This window comes from Dermacentor variabilis, chromosome 10 (assembly GCF_050947875.1).
Source record: "Dermacentor variabilis isolate Ectoservices chromosome 10, ASM5094787v1, whole genome shotgun sequence".
Taxonomy (NCBI): Eukaryota; Metazoa; Arthropoda; class Arachnida; order Ixodida; family Ixodidae; genus Dermacentor; species Dermacentor variabilis.
Window position 1 is genome coordinate 131,243,434 of NC_134577.1, and position 22,270 is coordinate 131,265,703.

The following is a 22,270-nucleotide window of genomic DNA, read 5'->3' on the forward strand; positions in this document are numbered from 1 at the left end:
AAATTATTGGGCATCGGGAAAGTCGGTCGTTGACTATACACTGGGAACTCCTCCAGCCGAAGACAGGGCATCAAAGACAATTCATTACGACTCCTGTCTGTTACTCGAGCCAGCATTACCACGACTTTCGACCCTTTCAATAAAATTAAGGCTCATTTTCCCTGATAGAGGCACAAATTCCCTGAGTTTTTTCTGACTTTTTCCAGACTACTCAATATCCCTGAGAATCCCCAATTTTCCCGGTTGGTAGACACCGTGATAAACACATGTGGCATTGTTCATGCTTTTTAGCTGATTCTACCCCTTATGTAATACAACCTTCGTGGGGTATTTAAGGAAATGAAATGAAATGAGCTTCTTATTCCTGTAAAATGCTTGAGCATATATTATAAAAATATATAAATTACTTTTTATCGTAAAAAATAACAACTGATGCACGACACTGTTTCTGGCATGGATACTCCACAGTAACTAATCCCAATGGTTCAAGAGTTTTCTGAGGTTCTTGACCAAGGCAGCCCGATTGATATTATACTACTCGACTTCTCGAAGTCTTGAAAAAGACAAGTCCCCTTGTTGAAACGTTGGCTCCTGCTTTCACCTTGTTCACATTTTTCTCAAACTTCTCTAAGGCATTTGATAAGGTTGTGCATTCTAAGTTAATATTAAAAATGAAAGAAATTGGTTTGCCCATAGATATTATAACTAGGTGAAAGCATATCTATCCAACCGAAATCAGAACATTAGCATTGACAGATCCTGTTCCTAGTTTTTAGATCTATGCTCGGGCGCTCTGCAGGGGTCTGTTTTCGGACCACTCTTGTAGATCATTCATATTGAATGATGATGTGGATGTGGCAGACTCGTCTGGATCTTTGAAGTTATTCACAGATCACTGCATCCCATTTACTACTGTCAATTCTGTCCCTGACCAAATCACCTTGAATAACACTTTAAATAAATTGGCAGAATGGTGTGCTAAATGGGAAAACTGTGCATATGTGCATCCCTAATAAACACACAAACTTCCCTTTGCCTACCGCATAAAAAACAACCCCCTTGAAGAAGTTCAGGAACGCAAATATTTAGGACAGACACTAACTTCCAGTTTTAACTGATCAACCCATATAAATAACGTACGCTACAGCCAGAAAAAGATTAGGCATTTTGAAACATATGTTGGGTGAATCTTCCCCCTCTACAAGACTGATGACATACAAAGCTTTTATCAGACCCTCTTTGAAATACAGCAGTCCTGTTTGGAACCCTTTTACTCAGGCAAATGCAGAAAAATGAAAAAATTCAAAGATTAGCCCTCCATTATGTTTACAAACGTGTCAAATGTCTTGACTCACCTTCGGCGACATTGCAAATGGCTGAACTTGAACAACTTGCTCAAAGAAGAAAAACGGCAGGTTTGAATTTCTCAGCTTCTGTTTAGTTTGGGAAACTGGGAATAAAATCTTACAACTATGCCGAGAAACACACTGGTCAAGCCTCACGTCATAAACACAGTCATCACATCAAGCCTGTATTCACAAGCACTAACTTATATATACAGTCCAGCCCACTTATAACAGCCGCAGATATAACGAACGCTCGCTTAGTACGAACGAGGGCGGTGCTACCGTCAAAATATATATTGGGGCAATGGCACAGTGTCTCACATAGAACGAACTGTTGTGGCCTCAACACTCGGTTAGAGCGAACGCGAAGCTGTCGGGCCCCTGTAGTTGACCGAGCCGGCGGTGTTTGGTGCGGTTTCGCTGGACTGCGAACCCGCGGCAGGCGAATTTCGCGCACTTTGTGTTCGCCTGACACGACGCGAACACAGAGCGCACAAAGGATGGAACTCACCGTGGAGTGCATAAAAAATTGCTTCCGCAAGGCCGGTTTTATGGGCCCAGGCACCGAGGACGCCATAGATCACCCACCGGAAGGCCGGTCGCACGAGGACTTGTGGCAACGCGTCGTTGACACGCAGCTGGCCGGACCTGACGTTGCCTGGGACGATTTCGTTTCTGCTGATGACAACGCCGACATTGCGGAGCCATGCACTGACGAAGCTATTGTGCGTGAAGTGCGAGCCCTTCCTGACTGCCCAGAGACCGACGAGGACGATGACGAGGATGCTGCTCTACCGCCGGTTGCTGTGAACGCTTCAACCGCGATCGGTTACATCGCGTCGCTTAAGGAACTCGTGTGCAGCAGAGGCCTTGGCGATGAACATATTACCGCGCTGGAAAAATTAGAAACGGCAGTGATGCGATCAGCTTTGAAGAAGCAGACATGCATCACGGACTTTTTTCAAAAGTAAAGTGAACTTTCGTCTCGCTTGCTCTTTTTTCACGTATTATAGGTGGTCCACTTAGTAGGAACCTTGGATACAACGAACAAATGCCACGTGACGATCAAGTTCGTTATATGTGGGCTGGACTGTATATCCATTCTTCCCACATACAGTCAACGACTGAATTTTCGGACGCCCAAATTTTCAGACATGCCTGATATTTCGGACGTCTTCGTGGCACCGCCACGAGCCCCATAGAATCAATGTATAAGGACATCTGAAGTTTCGGATCCTCGAACCCCCCGCCATCCAATTTTCCGGACTTTTTGACGTGACGGAAGGTCCTTTGGCTCCTCGCGCAGCGCCCTTGCGCAGGAAATCGACTTGCAGCCAAAGCATATCACCGCTTTGAACCACAACTAGCCAAATCTAGCCGTCACACACCGATTTGGTCTGGCCACACTGGCTCTGTTTATCGCCGCACTTCCGCTTCTGCCTCCGGTGGAGTTTCCGGAGCAGCACCATTTCATTTGTTTGCGTAGGCAACGCCTCCTCTAGAAAGATGCCTGCGGCGTCGCTCACTTACCCATTGTAGCCGTCGCACCTTGAGTTGCGGTCGATTGTCAAGAGATAACACCACCTACTACCCTATCTCTGCCAAGGGGTCTGGGGTGGTGTGGTGTCGTGGCGGTAGCGGCGGCCGCGCCGGCCACGCTGACATGCTGTAATGTGCGCATGCGCGCATGTGTTGCAAGCGACCACCGCAAAGATCGCTAGCTACTGCCTCAAGTAAAAAGGAGGAAAAGGGGAAAGGTAAGGGCAGCAGGTTTTCGGCGCACGTGGCAGGCATCTTTTTAAAGGAGGCGTTGGCGTAGGCCATGCGTAGGCCACGTTTTGGCTAGCGTGGTATGTGGCTGTGCTGTTGTGTGAAGTGTGCTCTGCGACGCTAGGCCTAGGTGTTTCGACGCTCGTCTGCAAACTCCACTGTTCGCAACTTGAGGATTTTGCTTGCCTTCGATGGCCCCCACTCCGTCTTCCTCGCCGATGGCATCGAAGCGCGGAAAGCAGTACCGTCGGTTAATGATGGAGAAGAAAACCGCCATTATTAAGCAAGTCGTGAGCGGCCCATCGCAGGCTGACATGAGCAATGAGTTCGGCATGGAGCAAGGAGTCAGGTAGTGGGGGAGTCAGAAGACTCCGATGTTGAAAATGAGGAGCTAATGCCTGCGCCCCCTACAAGCGCTGAGTTGACGTGAGCACTGTTGACTCTTTCATCGGTGTACAGTGCTGACATGACCCTTGTTCAGATCAAGGTGAATATGATCGCATGGAACCGGAACGCCGTCCAAACAACAATCAACAAGTTCTTCAAGCCACTGCAGCAATAAAACCGGCTGCCCGATGATGCACATGTACATAATAAACCGGCAGTCGGCTGCATACAGAGTTTTTGAATGCGTTTTTTTATAGCCACTTCACTGATGCTTTGGCAGGGTTTCGGAAACCTGGTACTTCGCCCTTTACCTCTAGATCCGAGAAAAAAAGAAAAAAAGTGAGTTTTTTTCATGCATTCATTTTTTCGGACTGCCTGAATTTTCGTACGTTTTTACGTTTCCTAGAGGGTCCAAAAAATCGGTCGTTGACTGTACACTTACAGAGTCGAATTCATTACCATCAACTTCACCCTTACTAGATAATACTTTAGATGAGAAGAAAGGGAGTTTACTTAGGGGCCCGATTGTTATTTTATTTATTTATTTATTGATACTGCGTCCCTGTTTCCCAGACCTTACCAGGGTGCATACAAAGTGAAATTGAAAAATCTAAGTACAAAATACAGCGGTACATAACATAGCTCACTTGCGATGAGCAAAGGCAAGCACTTACTGAACCACACACAGTAAATCACTCGCTACATAAATATAGATGCAAATCAAATATGCAGTGAGCATTGGGTTACAACGTCATCAGTAAGATTATTCCATTGAACAATAGTTCTAGGGAAAAAAAAGAAAATTTAAAGCAATTCTTTTTAGCAGTTAATGGTGCTGTTGTCTGTGAGTGTCGACGACGTGTAGCATAACCAGTAGAAAAAGTGATACAGCGTGATGTATCAATGTTGTAGTGCCCTTTTATGAGCTGAAATAAAAATTTTAAACGTCACGTTCGGCTCCTTTGTGTCACAGATGACAATCCACTTCTCTTGAGGAGCTCTGTAACTGAAGTGCGACCATACGAACTATATATGATTCGTACTGCCCTTTATTGAACTTTTTCTAGTTTAGTGATGTTTCTTTTTGTAAAGGGATCCCATATGACAATCGCATATTCCAACATTGGTCAAATGATGGCATTGTAAGAAAGAAGACACACAGGAGGTGTAGCAAATTTTAGAGAGCGTCTTAGGAAAAATAGTTTTCGAAGGCAGTTTGCAGTGACAATGTCAACATGTTTGTTCCACGAGAGAGTGTTAGCAATCCTGAGGCCAAGGCATTTACGGTATATACGGTTATCTCAGAAAGCATGATGTTTTAGGAATTGTAGTTGTACAATAAAGGGTTATTTTTTAACGATACCCTCATAAAGACAGTTTTATCGTAGCTAATTTCCATTTGCCATTCATTGCACCATGTTATGTTTTTAAAGGCCTCATTCAGTCTAATTTGATCGTCAACAGAGGAAATTTTTTTCATACAGGACACAGTCATCAGCGTACAGCCTAATACCCACAGAAATCTGATCCACAATGTCATTTATGTAAAGTAAAAAGTGAAGCGGACCAAGAACTGATCCTTGGGGGACGCCAGAATCAGCAGGCGCCTTATCTGAACTGGCTGAATTTAGTGTTACAAACTGACGTCGGTTAGTCAAATAACTCCTTATCCAGGCGAGTAGTTTGTTATTTTGCGGAACGTAGCTTAGTTTTACAGCAATTTGTTATGCGATACTTTATCGAACGCCTTACGGAAATTCATGAATATTACGTCTGTTTGTTTACCCTTGTCTATGGCTGCTGCAAAATCATGAATGATTTTGACAAGCTGGGTATTAGTTGAAAATCCTCGCCTAAACTGTGCTGCATACAGGTAAGTAGTTTATGTTCTTCAATAAAAGCAGTTATATGTTTGCGAATAATATGCTCCAAGATTTTACAAGCTGTTGAGGTTAGTGAAATTGGACGGTAATCCTGAATGAGTGTTTTCTCACCAGATTTATGCAAAGGTAAGATTCTGGCATCCCGCCAATCATCAGGTAGTGCAGCTTCGTTTAAACATCTAGCGTACAGAACATGCAAGTATTTTGCACACCACTCAGCATAACGTTTCAAGAAAGCATTTGGGATATTGTCTGGTCCAGGATATTTTTTTACCTCAAGGCTCAACAGCAGATTTAAGATGCCATGTTCACTTGCTACCACATCAGGAATAGGAGGTTCGGACACTTCAAAAGGTGGAAGACTGCCGTCATCTTGCGTAAATATGACTAATATTTTTATTGAATGCCGTCAAAGCCCCTGCATCATCCAGCACGCAACCACCAACAACTATACATCCGTCGTTAGAGCAAGACTTTGGGCTCAGCAACCTCCAAAATTTTTCGGGTAACGTTTTGATCATATTAGTCATATGAGGAGCCAACAAACACTCACACTAAGGTCAACATAGGGGAAATTGCTCCAACATAAGGAAGGTTGTGGGATCGGTCCCTACCTGCGGCAAGTTGTTTTTTCATCTACTTTCATTTCTATTAATTTATTGTTTCTTTATTTCATTTATTAAGCACAAGTAATTTCCCCTATGTTGTCCTTGGTGTCAGTGTTTGCTGGCTTCGTATGATATGACTAATAAAAATCGAGGCCTTCGGTTAACCTACTTTCTTCTTGTTTATTACATAACGAGGGTCTCGAATCCGGCAACATTGGTGCCTTCAGGTAGCATGTGTGGGATTATTGACTGGCTCCCTTCGCCCAAAAGGATCACATTCTCGTGATGCCTGCGGCAGAAAGGAAGTTCCACATCCGCCGCCAAGGTCTGTGAGTGGTGGCACTGGCTAACACTCCCAGGGTTCTACTAGGAAACATACATACCCAAGGAAGTGGATGGGGAAACGTCGCTGCGGTAGCTCAATTGGTAGAGCATCGCACGCGAAATGCAAAGGTAGCGGGATCGTTCCACACCTGTGTCAAGTTGCTTTTTCATCCGCTTTCATTTCCATTAATTTATAGTTTCTTTATTTCATTTATTAAGCACAAGTAATTTCCTCTATGTTGTCCTTAGTGTCAGTTTTTGTTGGCTTCTATGATATGATACATAAAACAGTAGAACCCCGCTGTTACGTTCCTCACTGCTGCGTTTTCCCAGCTGCTATATCGTTTTCATCTGGTCCCGGCATAGCTTCCATAGGATCCAATGTATAAGGAACCCTGCTGTTACGTAGTAGCTGTGAAAACGTTTCCGCATGATATGTCGCAACTTAGCATCCCGAACCCGCCTGGACTAAAGTAGGCCACGCGCTCCAACTGCCATATTGGCTTTTGACAAGTTTTGGCCGGGCTTGGCTATAGAACTGGCTGCAAGAAGCCGCACGCCAGTTGAAGAGGCCCCCACTAAGTGGCCATTCGTGAAAAATACTCCCACTATCATCACTGTGATTACGGTCACCACATGGTTTTTGGACGGGTCGACTCACGGAGGAAGGAAACTCGGGAGAGGCCCTGACGTCACTCTTTGTGAAGCTAAAGTGAAGTCGGAAAATGGTGTTGCTCATGGCGTTGCTCCGCCTATTGGGCCAGCTCTCCTCTCTTGTTTACATTTCTCGTGAAACCACGCCGCGCCGTCGGCAACCGGGCTGCTCGGACGCGTGCGCTCCGCAGCAATACTAAACAATCGTTAGCACGATTACGCCAAAGAGGGCAAAATTTCCCGCGGGTATTCCTTCATCCATTGCCATTGCCGTGGCGCGGTGACGACGAGGAGCACGAGCCGCATGATGCCGGGGAGTTGCCAAATCCTAGCTTTGGAGAAGCCGTCACGGCTCTGAACCTCCTCCGCAGGTACGTCGCACCTCACAGCGACGCTGACAGCAATGCGGCCTTCCAGGCTATTGAGAAACGTGTGGTGATTTCTAGCGAGCGAAAGAAACGTCAAGCCACCATTCTAGACTTTTTTAAGTCCTAAGCGCACTCTGTGGAAATAAATTGTCTATAGTTGAAGCTGCACTTTTTTCATTCATTTTCGGAGCTTTCCTCACTGTTGCGTTTTCCCGGCTGTTACGTTTTTTCCCCCCGGTCTGGTGAAAAACGTATGAATGGGGTTCCACTGTACTTTGTGATTTGTTAACATAAATGTTTTATTTTTTTGTTTGCACCCTCTCCTGTTTAGACTATTGTCCGCCGTATTGTACCAAACAAAAAAATTACATAAAGGCCTTTTGTCAGGACATGCGTGAGAAGGCAGCAATAGGATTCTCTGGAGACAAAACAGAGCCATACATGCATCTTAACACAGGAATCGATACCCTTCATCACTAAGACGAAGAATTTTATCGAAGTCCTCAGACTTACAATCATTACTGCAACAGTAGAATCCTTCCACCCTTGAACTATTGAAAAGCTATACCACTCGATCCACAAGGCTCACACTTGTGTGCTCTCACAGAGACATTAATATCAGCACTTCCGACATGATTAACAATTTTGCTAAACAACCGCACCAGTTAGACTTAATCCATGAATTTTTAAAAGCTTATTTTAAATTATTATTTCTGCTGATTCAATTTATGTAACATTTTTGTGGTGAAGCTTTGAAGATTACCATTGTAGTCTTCTGTTCTTTTTGTTAATACCAACATGGTACTATTTTTGTTGAAATGGTACTGGTGAAATGCCACATTCTCATAGCATGAGAATGTGGCATTCTTTGTCAAATAAACTGTCCGTAATTCGTACATTTACCTGCCCACTACTATTGCATTTGCAATTAGAAGAAAAACCAGACACAGCATATCATACTGTTTCGGCTAAAGCTCCAAGCACCTCTGTTCATCATAACCTTGGCCACACCAAGAGCTGCTACAGAGCACCTCTTCACTTGGCAGCAATACTGTGCTGCAACTCACCACTGCATTTTTTTCTTGCTGCTAGCTACTAAACAACAAAGCCGACCCCTGCTGTGCTGTCCCACCAGGTGGAATGCATACCACTTGTAATAACAACTGACCAGTCATCGCCAACATTGAAGTGGCTCAGGCTTTTGGTGAAGGTCTGGATGTTCTGTGGTGTCACTCGCTCAAGAAAGTCAATGTACTCTTCCGAGTGGAAGCGGCACATGTCGTGCGAGCTGGCATGGTACGGGCGGAACACCTGCAAGAAGGTTGACAGACGTTCCCCTAAGACAGTTGTGCTTAACCGCATCACAGTGTTATAGTTGAACAGTTCTAGTTGCCAGCAGGTTAGCTGATTTAACCAGGTGGTACTGAAACAACCATTGGGACATGCAGCATCATGTGAGGAGAGAACAATTCTTCAGGCCATAGCGTTGCAACAGCAACGATTTTCACAACAGAATGCTATGGCAGGAACTCTCCTGTCTGCTTTAAAGGGACATTAAAGCAAGACAATAAATCAATTTAGACTTAAAAAGTTGACTTTGAAAACTCTGTTGTCATTTTTTACATGACAATAGGTCAATTATTAGAAACGAAAATGAAGCTCACAGTTGAATTTTTTTAATACTACGTCGAAACCCCGACACTGGTACATCAGTGTGATGTCCCAGATTGCTAAGCATCTGTTTGCATTTGGGGTGCGCTGGCTCCATAAATGTTCGCAAAACTTGCCAAATTCAGTCTGTTAGGACTGAATATGGATAAACACAGTGTAGCCGATTACGAAAGAATTGACTGCGCTAAAACACGTTGTGGGGCTAGTTGGTGCATAGCTTTCAATAGATGAAGCGCCAAAAGTGACGGCACAAAGGAAGAAATACAGACAGGACAAGGCGCTACTTGCAACTGTTTATTGAAATGACAGGTGGCTGATTATATAGCCATGAGGAGAGGGGAACAAAAAAGAGGGACACTGCATATGTCAATGCGCACGTGCGAGAACACAAGATAAAGGGAATCACGCTTAATCTAAAACTTGTCTAAAAACATGCTTTCATTCGTGTATATATTCAAAGACGGGGTACTGACACAGTTGTCCCCTCTTTTCTTAATCTCGTTGGCCTCCAACAATTTGCGCGCAACAGAATCTTTACTTTTATACATGATTGTCATATCATGAAGCCTTGCTTTACATACTTGTTCATCCTCATTCCCGCAGGCATTGCAATGAAGCGGCAAGTCTGAACCATATCCATTTTTCAATGAAAGCTTATGCTCCCGCAGGCGCTCATTAATACATCGGCCAGTTCGGCCGATATACTCTTTTCCACACTTCAGTGGTATGTGGTATACTACCCCTTCTTCACACTTAACAAAATGGTTCGTATGTTTAATAGAACACCCTACTTTTTTACAGTCATCCGGACCACTCAGGTGGCACAAAGTAGCAAGTTTTCGCGGCGTGGAAAAAACCACAGGAATTTTGTATTTCACGGCAACGTGTTTCAGATTATGCGCGACTTTATGAGAATATGGTATCACCACAGCTTTAGCTTTTTTTTTCGACTGTTTGACCTTCCTCACTTCTTTTTCTTTCTTTTTTAAGTTTTTTCAATAGCGCCTCCGAAACTGCACTTAAAACCAAGCAAGGAAAGCCAGCCTTTCTCAACTTCAAGATCTGGTCGTCAAAGCTTGCTTGTGCCTTATGACAGCACGATTTTTTCAACGCGGATTCGAGGCACATAGTGGCAATTGCTCGTTTAACAGTCTTGGAGTGCGTAGACTCATACAGCAACACTTCTTTGCGGGCACGGGGTCGATACATCCAGCAGGTGCCTTCGTCAGTAAGGGTTATGTCAAGATCTAAAAACTGCAAGCTGTTATCCTTGGCTAGTGCGAAAGTAAAATCTAAGCCTTTTCCTTGCTGTTTAAAATCAGTTAAAATGCGCTGCACAGTATGCGAGTAAGTCATGGGAGATCGTTCCGTCAGTAAAATAAAAAAATCATCCAACATACCTAAATACCTTGAGCACTTTTCCTCCGTCAAACACCTTCGATAGCGCTCTGTCGATGCCCGCAAGGAAAATGTTGCAAAGTACGGGAGCCACGCACGAGCCAATACAAATTCTTTTCTTTTGCACATAAAAGTGGCCTTGAAAGCACACAGCTGTTGAGCACAAATAAAACTCCAAGAGTGTCATGAAGTTATCCACGGAAATTCCTGCGGTATTCTGAAAGGATACCTGCCCGTTCATCTCAATGCAGCTCAGGACGGCAGCTAACAATTCTTTTTGCGGAATAGAATAAAAAAGGTCGACAACATCTATTGAAAACAAGCATCCTATCGATTTGGATTCACGTAAAAAAGCTACGACGTCAAAACTATTCTTTACCATGAATGGGTCATCTATAACCAACGTGTTAAGCTGCTTTAGAAGGTAGCAACTAACATTGTTTTGGCAGGAAGCTCTTTCACTCACAATACATCTGAACGGTATATCATCTTTGTGCGTTTTTGCAGTAAAGAATACATTTAAACAGTTTTTCCTACATTTGTGGACACTATTAGCGAGCTTCTGTAGTCCAAGGTCTTCACACAAAGATATGGCACGGCTCTTTTCCTTACTTGGCTTGAGTTTCGTTACCTTGAAATTCTTCTGGATGGCCTGTAGAGCCTTTTCGTTAAACATGCCCGATGGCATGGCCACGAACCCTCCTACTTAGTCGGCCTGCAGGAGTCGAAGGTCATTTGTCGTTGAAAAAATTCACGATACGTTTTGTGGGGGTTCTCAGACGAGTTCCTTTTTTAGACACCGTTCTGGTCAAGCTGTCAACTCCGTCCAGCAGACACCTTTCCTTGTCCTCTGGTGCGGCTTTGTTAGAAATCCTTCTATTCAAGGAAAGAAGTTCATGTCCCGGGATCCTGTGCTCGGAGCTGAACTTGGGGCCTTTCTTGAGGACGTCAACGATGTCTTCGGGGATGAAGGCTCCCCAGAGAACTTGCAGCGCCGTGCTGCTGGCTTCCTTGGTTTCACCTCCTTTTGGAAGAATAGGTAGGGTCTTATGCCATAAAAATTCCGTATTCTGAGCTGCAAGCTTTCGAAGGGACTGCAGCTTAGTACTTGCAATGTGCACTGGGTCCAGTGAAAAGCGTACCAGGGGAAGCCAATCGTAGAGCAGGCGGACCTGTTGCCATATCTCGGAACGTAGTATCCTGCACATTCTTTTCACATGGCCAACCGACGGTCTAACGCAACCGAACAGAGTGGCGAATTCTGTCGGTACAAGTCCCTTCCTAATGCAGTATCCTAGGGTTCTCGCTCGGCACGTCGCAACGGGGATATGACAGACTACCACCGAAGGATTCGGCGCACTGGAAGGCACACATAGAAAGGGGCCCACTGTAGAAGAAAGGTACTGCAGTAAAAGTAGCAAAAACTTGCTACTTTGTGCCGCCTCATTGGTCCGGATGACTCTAAATATGTAGGGTGTTCTATTAAACATACGAACCCTTTTGTTAAGTGTGAAGAAGGGGTAGTATACCACATACCACTGAAGTGTGGAAAAGAGTATATCGGCCAAACTGGCCGATGTATTAATGAACGCCTGCGGGAGCATAAGCTTTTATTGAAAAATGGATATGGTTCAAACTTGCCGCTTCATTGCAAGGCCTGCGTGAAGGAGGATGAACAAGTATGTAAAGCAAGGCTTCATGATACGACAATCATGTATAAAAGTAAAGTTTCTGTTGCGCACAAATTGTTGGAGACCAACGAGATTAAGAAAAGAGGGGACAACTGTGTCAGCACCCCGTCTTTGAATATATACACGAATGAAAGCATGTTTTTAGACAAGTTTTAGATTAAGTGTGATTTCCTTTATCTTCAGTGTTCTCGCACGTGCGCATTCACATATTCAGTGTCCCTCCTTTTTGTTCCCCTCTCCTCATGGCTATATAATCAGCCACCTGTCATTTCAATAAACAGTTGCAAGTAGCGCCTTGTCCTGTCTGTATTTCTTCCTGTGTGCCGTCACTTTTGGCGCTTCATCAATTGAAAAAAAATTGACTGCGCCCTAGAAGACGCTGTCAAGTGCAGGAACTTCACCCGTATTTCGTCTTTTTTGGCTTACCAGGGAGCGGTGTTCTTGATATATATTGTGGAAGAGTAATTTACTGATATAGGAGAAATAATTTTTATCTTTAAAGTCCCTGTAAGCTGCATGAGAAGCCAGCCAGTTGAACAAATATGACCAGAAATGTTTGACAAGTCTTCTCATAACCCAGAAGGATGGATCACTTCTTATGAGGCTCCAGTGAAATACAATGAGTGGCTATCCAACTAAGACTGGGTCACAAACATGAGACCATTTCTCAGTAATATAGTGTGAAATTGGCATGAGCTGCACGTCTTAGAGCACATGTGCGAACCTTGGTGCATGTGGAGTCTACAATCTGAAAAAATCAATGTTAAACTACATTATTTTTTATCTAACGCCCCAAGAAAGTTTTGGATGCACATAACCGAGAAAAAGAACCCGGTCACCAAAATCAGATTGAATGATACCGAGACCAGTGACAACGAGAATATTGCGGAAGCGTTCAACGAGTACTTTGCTTCGGTATTTCTACGCGGTACTGAAGACGATAGCCTAGAATTTTCAGGTTCTGGCTGCGAACTTCCAGACCTTTTTATTTCCGAAGAAGGTATCCTTTCGTCCCTATTAAACATAGAGATAAAGAAATCTGCTGGTCCTGATGACATACCAAATAATTTTCTTTTTAGATATGCGGAGTGGTGCGCAAAGTATCTGTACATAATATTTAACGAAAGTCTAAAGCAAGGTGTCCTTCCTAACGATTGGAAAGCAGCAAAGATAATTCCCATCCATAAGTCCGGAGATAAACTCAGTATTACTAATTACAGACCCGTCTCGCTTCTCTGCACCGCTAGTAAGGTGATGGAGCACTATGTTTTTAAGCACCTGAGCACCTTTCTGGAAAACAATAATTTCTTTTCGGATAAACAGCATGGATTTCGGCGTGGCCTATCTACAGTTACTCAGCTTCTACATATTACCAATGAAGTCATGGCAGCGCTGGACTACGGCGGGCAAATAGATGTGCTTTTCCTTGATTTTCAGAAAGCATTTGACCGTGTTTGTCACCAAAGGCTAAAGCTCAAGCTACAATATGCGCTGAAAAATGAACAAATTCTTCGCTGGCTTGACTCTTATTTAACTAATCGAACACAATATGTCCGTATAGGAAACTCATTTTCTTCACCTGCTCCCGTACTTTCCGGTGTACCGCAAGGTTCAGTACTTGGACCTCTTCTCTTTTTGATTTATCTGAATGACTTGTCCTTTGATTCCCCGGTACGATGCCGGTTCTTCGCTGATGATTGTATTGTGTACCACAACATTCAATCACCCCATGATCAGACTGCTATACAGGATTACCTTAATGCAATCGATAATTGGTGTCAATCCTGGCGTATGAACTTAAATGCCTCAAAATGTACTCAAATGATGATTACAAGAAAGAAAGCACCATCAATTTGTACATATAAAATCAATAATGTAGCAATTAGGACGGTTGACAAATTTAAGTATCTGGGTGTAGTTATTGACTCGAAGTTAACCTGGAACGCTCATGTCCAATACGTCGTTTCGGCGTCGCTAAGGAAGCTATGGCTAATTAAACACCGGCTCAAACATTGCACTAGTAGGACTAAACTCGCTGCCTACACGACACTCACTAGACCACTGCTTGAATATGCCGATGCTGTCTGGGATCCCCACACAAAGACCGGTGTCAACAACATTGAAAGCGTGCAAAAGAAAGCCCTTAGATTTATTTATAATATTTATAATAGACGAGTCTCGATCACTGATCTCAGAACACGGTCTGGCCTCCCATCGCTAGAATTTCGGCGTAGACTGCATCGCCTACAAACTTTGTTTAATATCGTTAATAAACAAACAAAAATGGATCCCGACTTATACATCAATTTTAATAAAACAAGAGAAACCAGACGCAAGCACAGCAAAACGATTGTGATGCCACCGACTAAAACTACTGCTTATCGCTTCTCGTTTTTTCCTCGAACTATAGCAGAGTGGAATGCTCTACCGCAAGAAGTCGCTTGTATGTCCTCGGTTGAATCATTTGTGTCTGCCGTACAATCTTTGCAATGAAGCGTGTTCGTTTTAGAATCACCATTTTCCTATTTATGTAAATTTTGTACATGCTGCCTTTCCCGATGCAATAGTCTGTATATTTAAGCATTTTTTTTATGGTTCCTTGTAACCCATGTTTTTGTTATTTTGACTTGCAGTGCCGACTTTGTATACACTCACTCCTGCCTGGACTGCCAAGAGGCAGTTGGCAGTATCTAATAAATAAATAAATAAATAAATAAATAAATAAATAAATAAATAAATAAATAAATACTGTTAAACAATAGGACAAGGTGCTGTTCTCATTCCCGCTTTAGTACTTTCTCAAGAAGCAGCAACTGTGACTCGATGAACCAGAGTTGCCATTAAGATAAATCTTAGTGCTTATAATCCACGGTCTCCTGAGAGATTTGTAATCACATGCCCAGATAAAAGGTTCCGAAACTCTCAAATCACTGCTAGAGCTGCTACAAGCCTTCCCAGCCATCACCTCGGCCTTCAGGAATCATCACATTCTCAATCCAGCAACTCGAACATGTTGTCCCGACTAAAAAAAAGTGCAATTACTCGACTTCGAGCGGCCAAGTTGGAGCCTGGTGATGTACTGCAGTCTTAACATTATTGAAGTGAATGGACAGGCCCTGCGAGCTTTTGTTGACAATGCAACATCAACATCTATACTAAGATAAGCAAAGTGCTGTGCTGCAGGGAAAGCAGTCTAGCATATTTCACATTTGCGCACAATGTTTTTGAGGGCCTTGTCCATTCCAGGCCCCGCACGATACTATTCACCTCACTAATGCTTTCATTTGGGTTATTCCCTAGTGCTGTTCATGCAGAAATTGCAGAAGACCCTTTTGCAATGACTCCAGTACTACCACTCCGTTTATCTATACGACACACACCCCGAATGGCTTTAGCTTCTCAGACACTGCTTTGGGCCATCCATGCCAAATCATGTCACGCACAGCCCTCAGCACACTCTAATCAGTCAACATTTCTTTGCATCTGCTGAACGTCTCATCAAATTTACGTGACCAGTGCCATGTAGTTCGTTTTTGCAGCAAGTCGTGCATCTAAAAAGGCCTTTAGCTGGGTCACGCTAATGGACTTTGGTCCTTTTCTAATGGCTTCCACTCTCTTGTGTGCCAAGTATGTGACGCAACGCTGAAAGAAGCTGCATTTCTTGGCATTCACTTTTATCCCATGCTCACCTAGGCGTCGAAGCACTTGCTCCACCCTTTCGTAGCATCTGCAATGACTACATCATCTAGTAAGTACACATAAGGGGACATTGCACTAGCGCAACAAAAAGGACACGGGCAGGAACATGAAAAAGACACACTGAACGCTAGTTCGGTGCGTCTTTCTGCCTTAAATCATTTAAGTAGCAGGCGGCTACCGGCATAATTTTCCTACAGCATCGACAGAGCAGTATTAGTGGTGGTTAGGGAATTCATCTCACGCATGATTTGAACCGGTCAGTACACGTTGACAATATTTGTAATAAGTCCATGCGTAAACTTTGGTCATTACGACGAAAACTTCACGACGCTACCCCAGAGGTAAAAACAATAGCTTACAATATGACTGTACTTCCTGTATTGATTTATGCAAGTCATGTGTGGGTGCCATACACTCAACAAAACATGTTAAAATGTTACCGCCTGGAAAATAAGGCAATCCACTAGAACCCAGTTCATCACTGCACTTGGAAGCAGAGCTGGTCTCATGACTGTCAAGCAGAAAATGCAGTTTCACAGGCTGGCATTCTTTTTTCCCGTATTAAGCAGGGACTACAAAGCACACAAAGAAAAACACATCACATTACAGAATCCTGGTAGCCACAGAACAAAGCATTCAAAACACAGCAAACCACTTAGTTTTAGATGTATGCTTAGGCATTCCACAGGGGTCTGTTTTTGGAACCACTTCTGTTTATTATTTATATTAATGATATTGTGGACGTGCCGGACTCGTCTGTATCTCTGAAGTTATTTGCAGATGACTGCATCCTACCTACCACTGTCAATTCTGTATCTGACCAACTTACCTTGAATAACACTTTAAATAAATTGGCAGAATGGTATGTTAAATGGGACATGGGAATGTTAATGATCCTGACTCTAAATCATGCAATGTAACATCCGGTGTTCCTCAGGGGAAAGTCTAGGGCCTCTTCTTTTTCTAATTTATATTAATGACCTGCCTGATTCTGTTACTTCTACCATAAGGCTCTTTGCAGACGACTGCGTTCTGTACCGCGTAATTTCTAATGAGTCTGACTTCTCCGTTCTTCAATCTGACAAATTATATTTCTTCTTGGTGTGATCCATGGCTTATGAAACTAAACATTAACAAATGTAAAGCAATGAGGGTGTCTCGCAAGATTAACTAGTCCATTTCTCAGGGCTATGATCTTAACGGTTGCCCTCTTCAGTTCATCAACAGCTACAAGTATCTAGGCGTCCATATCACTAATAATCTGTCATGGCAGAAGCACATCCACCATGTTATTAACAAAGCTAACAGTTCACTTGGTTTTCTTAGGCGGAATTTCCGCCTCACTCCCATTCCGCTGAAACTACTACTATATAAAACACTCGTGCGTTGTAAACTCGAGCACGCTTCATCGATATGGGACCCGTACACTAGCTCGTTAACACAGCCCATAGAATCGGTTCAGAACCGCTCAGTTAGGTTTATCCTCTCTAACTACCATTGCTTAGCCAGCATTTCTCACATGAAGCAAATGCTTGAACTGCCTCTCCTTTCTACTAGGCGTCGAATTTCCCGCTTATGCCTGTTTCCCAAAATATACTACACTAATAATTAGCTAAAAATGACACTTTTTTCGCCACCGAGCCATTTGTCATTCCGTATTGATCATCGAATGAAGGTTGGGGTACCTCAGTGTAAAAGCAATGTATACCTCGAAGCCTTCATCCCGAAAACAAGTCAAGACTGGAATCGCCTTCCCGCATCCGTCGTCACTATCACAGACCATGATGTGTTCAAGTCAGCTATCTGTGACCATGTGCTGCCTCATTAGCTATTTTTTTTTCTTTTTCTATTGCCACTCCTCTCTGTAATGCCTGTATGGCCTTGAGAGTAAATAAATGAAATGAAATGGTAACTAACCATCTGAAAACTGTGCCCCCCCCCCCCCATTGTGCATCAGTAATAAACACAACAAACTTCTCTTTGCCTACCATATAAAAGACAACCCCCTTGAAGAGGTTCAGGAGGAGGAATAAACTTTATTTGTGCACAGCAGATTTGAGACCTAGGCCTTTCTACCTAGACGACGACCTCGAGCCCTTGGGCCCTAGCGGCATCTTCAGCGTGCTGGATTGCCTTGAGTGTGTCTTCCGGTGCACAGCTGAGCAACGCGGTCTCCCACTGCTCTCTGGTCTTGTTTATTTTATTCTGTGTCGGTGTCCAAGGACAAGCCCAAACCATATGTTGTAGGTCTGCCCTTTCTTGACAGAATCTACATCTATCCGTGTAAAGGTCCGGGTAGTAACGGTGGTAGGCCACCGGGTTCAGATATGTATCTGTTTGTAAGAGGCGCCATGCCGTCGCTTCCCGTCTACTCAGTGAGGAGTGTGCCGGGGGGAAATGGGCCCTTCTCAATTTATAGTGTTTGGTGATCTCGTTAAAGCTGGTCATCCAGTCTCTCTCCGTTCCCAATATTTGTTGCGTGTCACCTGCTTGGCCCGTCAGTTCTCGAGCTAGGTTGTGCGCTATTTTGTTCCCGGGAAGGGAGGAGTGTGCAGGTGCCCATATAATGTGAATGTCGCGATCTTCACGAAAGTTGTTTAAAATTCTCAGCGCATCCGGTGACATTCTTCCTTTTGCATAGTTCTTGATGGCTGTCTTGAAGTCGCTTACTACGACATTAGCTTCCGTGGAGGTTATTGCCAGTGCTAAGGCAGCCTCCTCTGCCACCTCAGCCTTCCCTGCTTTTACCGTGCCACTAACTCTGCAGTCACCCTCTAGACTCATAACAACCATCGAGATATTCTGTCTATTTGCGTACTCCGCCGCGTCCACATAGACTACGTCCTTGACACTACGCAATCTTCTGTGGAGAGCTCTCACTCTTGCGTATCTTCGATCTTGGCGAAACTCCGGGTGCATGTTTCTGGGTATTAAGGGTATCGACAGATGTTCCCTTATTTTCCTTGGGATGTCTCTCCGCACTCCGTGCTGTGCTTTGTAGCTTATTCCAATGTCATCTAAGATGTGTCTCCAGTCAAACTCTGTGTAAGCCTTTCATACTGCGCTACTCTCTGGGCCTCAATAAGTTCATCTAGTGTGTTGTGCACGCCAAGCGCCAAGAATGAGGTTCAGGAATGCAAATATTTAAGACTGGCATTAACTTCTAGTGTTAAATGGTCTACCCACATGAAAAACATATGCTCTAGAGCCCGAAAGAAATTAGGCATATTGAAACTTAAGTTCGGCGAATCTTCCCCCTCTCTAAGATTGATGACATATAAAACTTTTATCAGACCCTCTTTGGAATACTGCAGTGCTGTTTGGGACCCTTTTACTCAGGCAAATGCAGAAAAACTTGAAAAAATTCAAAGATTAGCCAACCACTATGTTTACAGACATTTCAAATGTCTTGACTGGCCTTCAGCGATGTTACAATTGGCAGAACTTGAACCACTTGCTCAAAGGAGAAAAACAGCACACTTGAATTGCTTAGCTTCTCTTTATTTTGGTAAACTGGGAATAAAACCTTATGACTACTTGGAGAAACACACTGGTCGAGCCTCACATCATACTGACTTGGCAGCAGCGACAGCGTATCGACCAGAACTACTAATGGGCCCTTCCTCACATTGCAGATCTGCCATCGGCAAGCCAGCAAAAACGTATCCGCATCGCTGCTGAACGGGCCTGCATAAAGGACTATTGGCGACGAAGCACGCCGGTTGAGCAAAGCCTGGAGCATTCCAGTCCCAGCGGCGCAACACAGTGGGACCTCATGAACATCGCAAGGCCCATAAATAGACAGTGGTGCTCGTGGACAGATAACTTGGCAGCAGCGACAGCGTATCGACCAGAACCACTAATTGGGCCCTGCCTCATGTTGCAGGTTAGCCAATTTTCTTTTTTTTTTTTTAACTCATTAAACCACTTATAAGTGTGACTGTCGCTGCTGCCACAGGGCATTGTGAAACATATTTGCACTTTGTCCCGGTAGCTAAGAAATGTTGAAGGAAATGCAAAAGTGCTCCCAGGAATTCAAGGAGGAGCATCGAAATGAATCCCAGAACCTCCGAGAATCTCTGGAAAAAAGTATCCGTCTAGAAAAAAGAAATCTTCGGGCAGATCTAGAAGAGATGAAACGCAGCACGACTTTCGTTAGCAATGGCCTTGATGAAGCTAATAAGAGGCTTGAAGCCTCCCAGACTGAAAATAAGCAACTACAAAAAGAAAATGAAGCACTCCGGCTGTAGGTTATCGCTATCGAAAGCGACCTTGCTACATGCCAAGCTGACCTCGTGAAGTCAGAGCAATACTCACATAACCGGAACCTGGAAATCAAAAACATCAAAGAAAATGCAAATGAATGTCTTTCAGATATCCTCAGCAAAATTGGCAAGGAAATTGATGAGCCAATTTTAGTCACTGACGTAGACCTATGTCACAGGGTTTCAACAAAAGATAAAAATTGAAAACATAGTGGTCCAGTTCATGAGGCGAGACAAGCGGGACAAGGTTCTTGAGAAAGCACACAAAACAAGGCTCACAAACACTAAGTTAGGCCTGCCGATTGAATCATCTTCGGGCTCATTGACAGACGAGCTCATTTACATAAATGAGCATCTTTGTCAGTATATGAAGAGACTTTTGGCATGGCTGTAGCGCACTGGTAATTTGTTTCGGTGAAAAACGGCAACATTTTCACACGTCGTGACGAGAAATCGCAAGCTGCAGCAATAAAGCATGAAAGTGATCTCGGCAAGATCTGCGCGGACGGCTAGAAGTGCCAGTTTTTCTTTGGGCAAGCTGCTTTCCGTGCCAGTTCTAGATGGCTGCCTACTGTATTCTTCCTGAGGATATAACAAATCTTGTGCCCTGTGAACTAGACAAACTGTTTAAAATCTTTCACCTTAACAAGAGATCTATTCAGTGGAAATATAATGACATTAATGCTTTGTTAGGATCATTCAAAGCTTTTTTCGATATAATCATGTTCACTGAGACTTGGTACAATAACAACTCTCATCATTTTGTTTTAACTTGTTACAATCATTTCTTTTTAAATCGTCCAGATAGCAGAGGAGGAGGGGTGTTGATACAGGTAGCAGTACCAGGTTTTGCCATCATAAGTGAATTTAGCGTTGTTAATAGAGACTTTGAGATCATCTGCATTAAATGGGGCAGAAGTGTGTTTGCCATGTTGTCAAGTTTCCTCAATTCTCTGCTTATGCATGCTAACGAGTGTGAATGGCTGCTTACAACTAGGGGTGACCTGAACGTTAACATAATAAAGAATTCTGGCCCCACCACAGAACTATTACTATTACAACAAAATGGTTTTGAGAACATTACTGTCACTCCAACGTGTGTAACTAAATCAATGGCATCTCTACTGGAACTTCTCATTACTAGTGCTGTTAGTGAAAAAATCGCATCTGGTGCTGTAACATATGACAGTGATCACTCGCCAAATTTTGCATGCTCAGCGACACAAAGACTTGCAGACACATGTATGGCCAGAGACAACATATCGTAATATATCGCCACATACATTAGACATATTTAGGCAGAAAATTGCCCAGGTAGACTAGAACCAAATATATGCAGCAGGGAATAGCAATAAGAGCTATGTCGCCTTCTTGAGCATTCTAAAGAAGCATTACACATGTTCTTTTCCTTTGACGTAGTAGTTCTGCGGAAACCCGCAAGGTAGAGAGAAGTAATGAATAAAGGAAAAATCAGACATCCACCCGTTCGTTGAAAGAAAAGCCTCAGAGTTGAAGAAAAATTCGTCCTGGTCCAGGGCTCGAACCCGGGACCACCGCCTTTCCGGGGCAGCCACTCTACCATCTGAGCTAACCAGGCGGCTAGCAGATGGCAGGGCGAAGTCGAATTTGTCGACAACACGATGCAAAGGCAAGTGTTTGACGTAGTAGTTCTGCGGAAACCCGCAAGGTTTTCCTTTGTAGCAATTGCTACGAACGGGTGGATGTCTGATTTTCCCTTTATTCGTTCTTTTCCTTTACATGCGTATCGCAAGCAAAAAAGGCTGCACAAGCCGTGGATAACGTGCGACCACATCATGCTAATCAAACAAAAAAACAAACTTTTGGGTCTCGTCTTTCATCCCAAAGGATCGAACAATTTAAAGAATATAAAATGTTTTGACATAAGCTTAATAAAATTCTAAAGAAAGCCAAAGAATATTATTACAACCGTATTGTTACAGGGAGAAAATATATGTATTTACAATATTGCTACGGGGTAGTATTTCCAATGACGAAGAGCCGAGCAGGAAAAAGACGAAGACGACGATTGGAAGCTAGCGCGGGCTGTTGCCTCTTGGTCAACTGCGGCGTATCGCCTTGTAAATATACTTGTAAATAGGTTTTCGTCGGTGTCTTCCTACGTGACATATTTGGTGGAGGTGGACGTTCCCTGTACCTCGTCACGGAGCTTCGCAGTGGACGGTAC

At 43.7% G+C, this 22,270-nt stretch overlaps 2 protein-coding genes across 5 annotated transcripts in view; one reads left to right on the forward strand and one right to left on the reverse strand.

Annotated features, from left to right (window-relative positions):
- HDAC3 (histone deacetylase 3) overlaps positions 1-22,270 on the reverse strand; it is a 204,751-nt gene that overhangs the window by 159,760 nt on the left and 22,721 nt on the right. For all 4 annotated transcript variants that reach the window (XM_075673403.1, XM_075673404.1, XM_075673402.1 and 1 more), the window contains exon 3: positions 8,509-8,651. In XM_075673403.1, coding sequence (XP_075529518.1) covers positions 8,509-8,651 — 143 coding nt within the window. The remainder of the gene's footprint in view (positions 1-8,508; positions 8,652-22,270) is intronic.
- Positions 1,577-2,317, forward strand: LOC142560964 (uncharacterized). Its single transcript, XM_075673401.1, has one exon. The coding sequence runs from the start codon at positions 1,847-1,849 to the stop codon at positions 2,315-2,317; it is 471 nt and encodes a 156-aa protein (XP_075529516.1). The 5' UTR covers positions 1,577-1,846.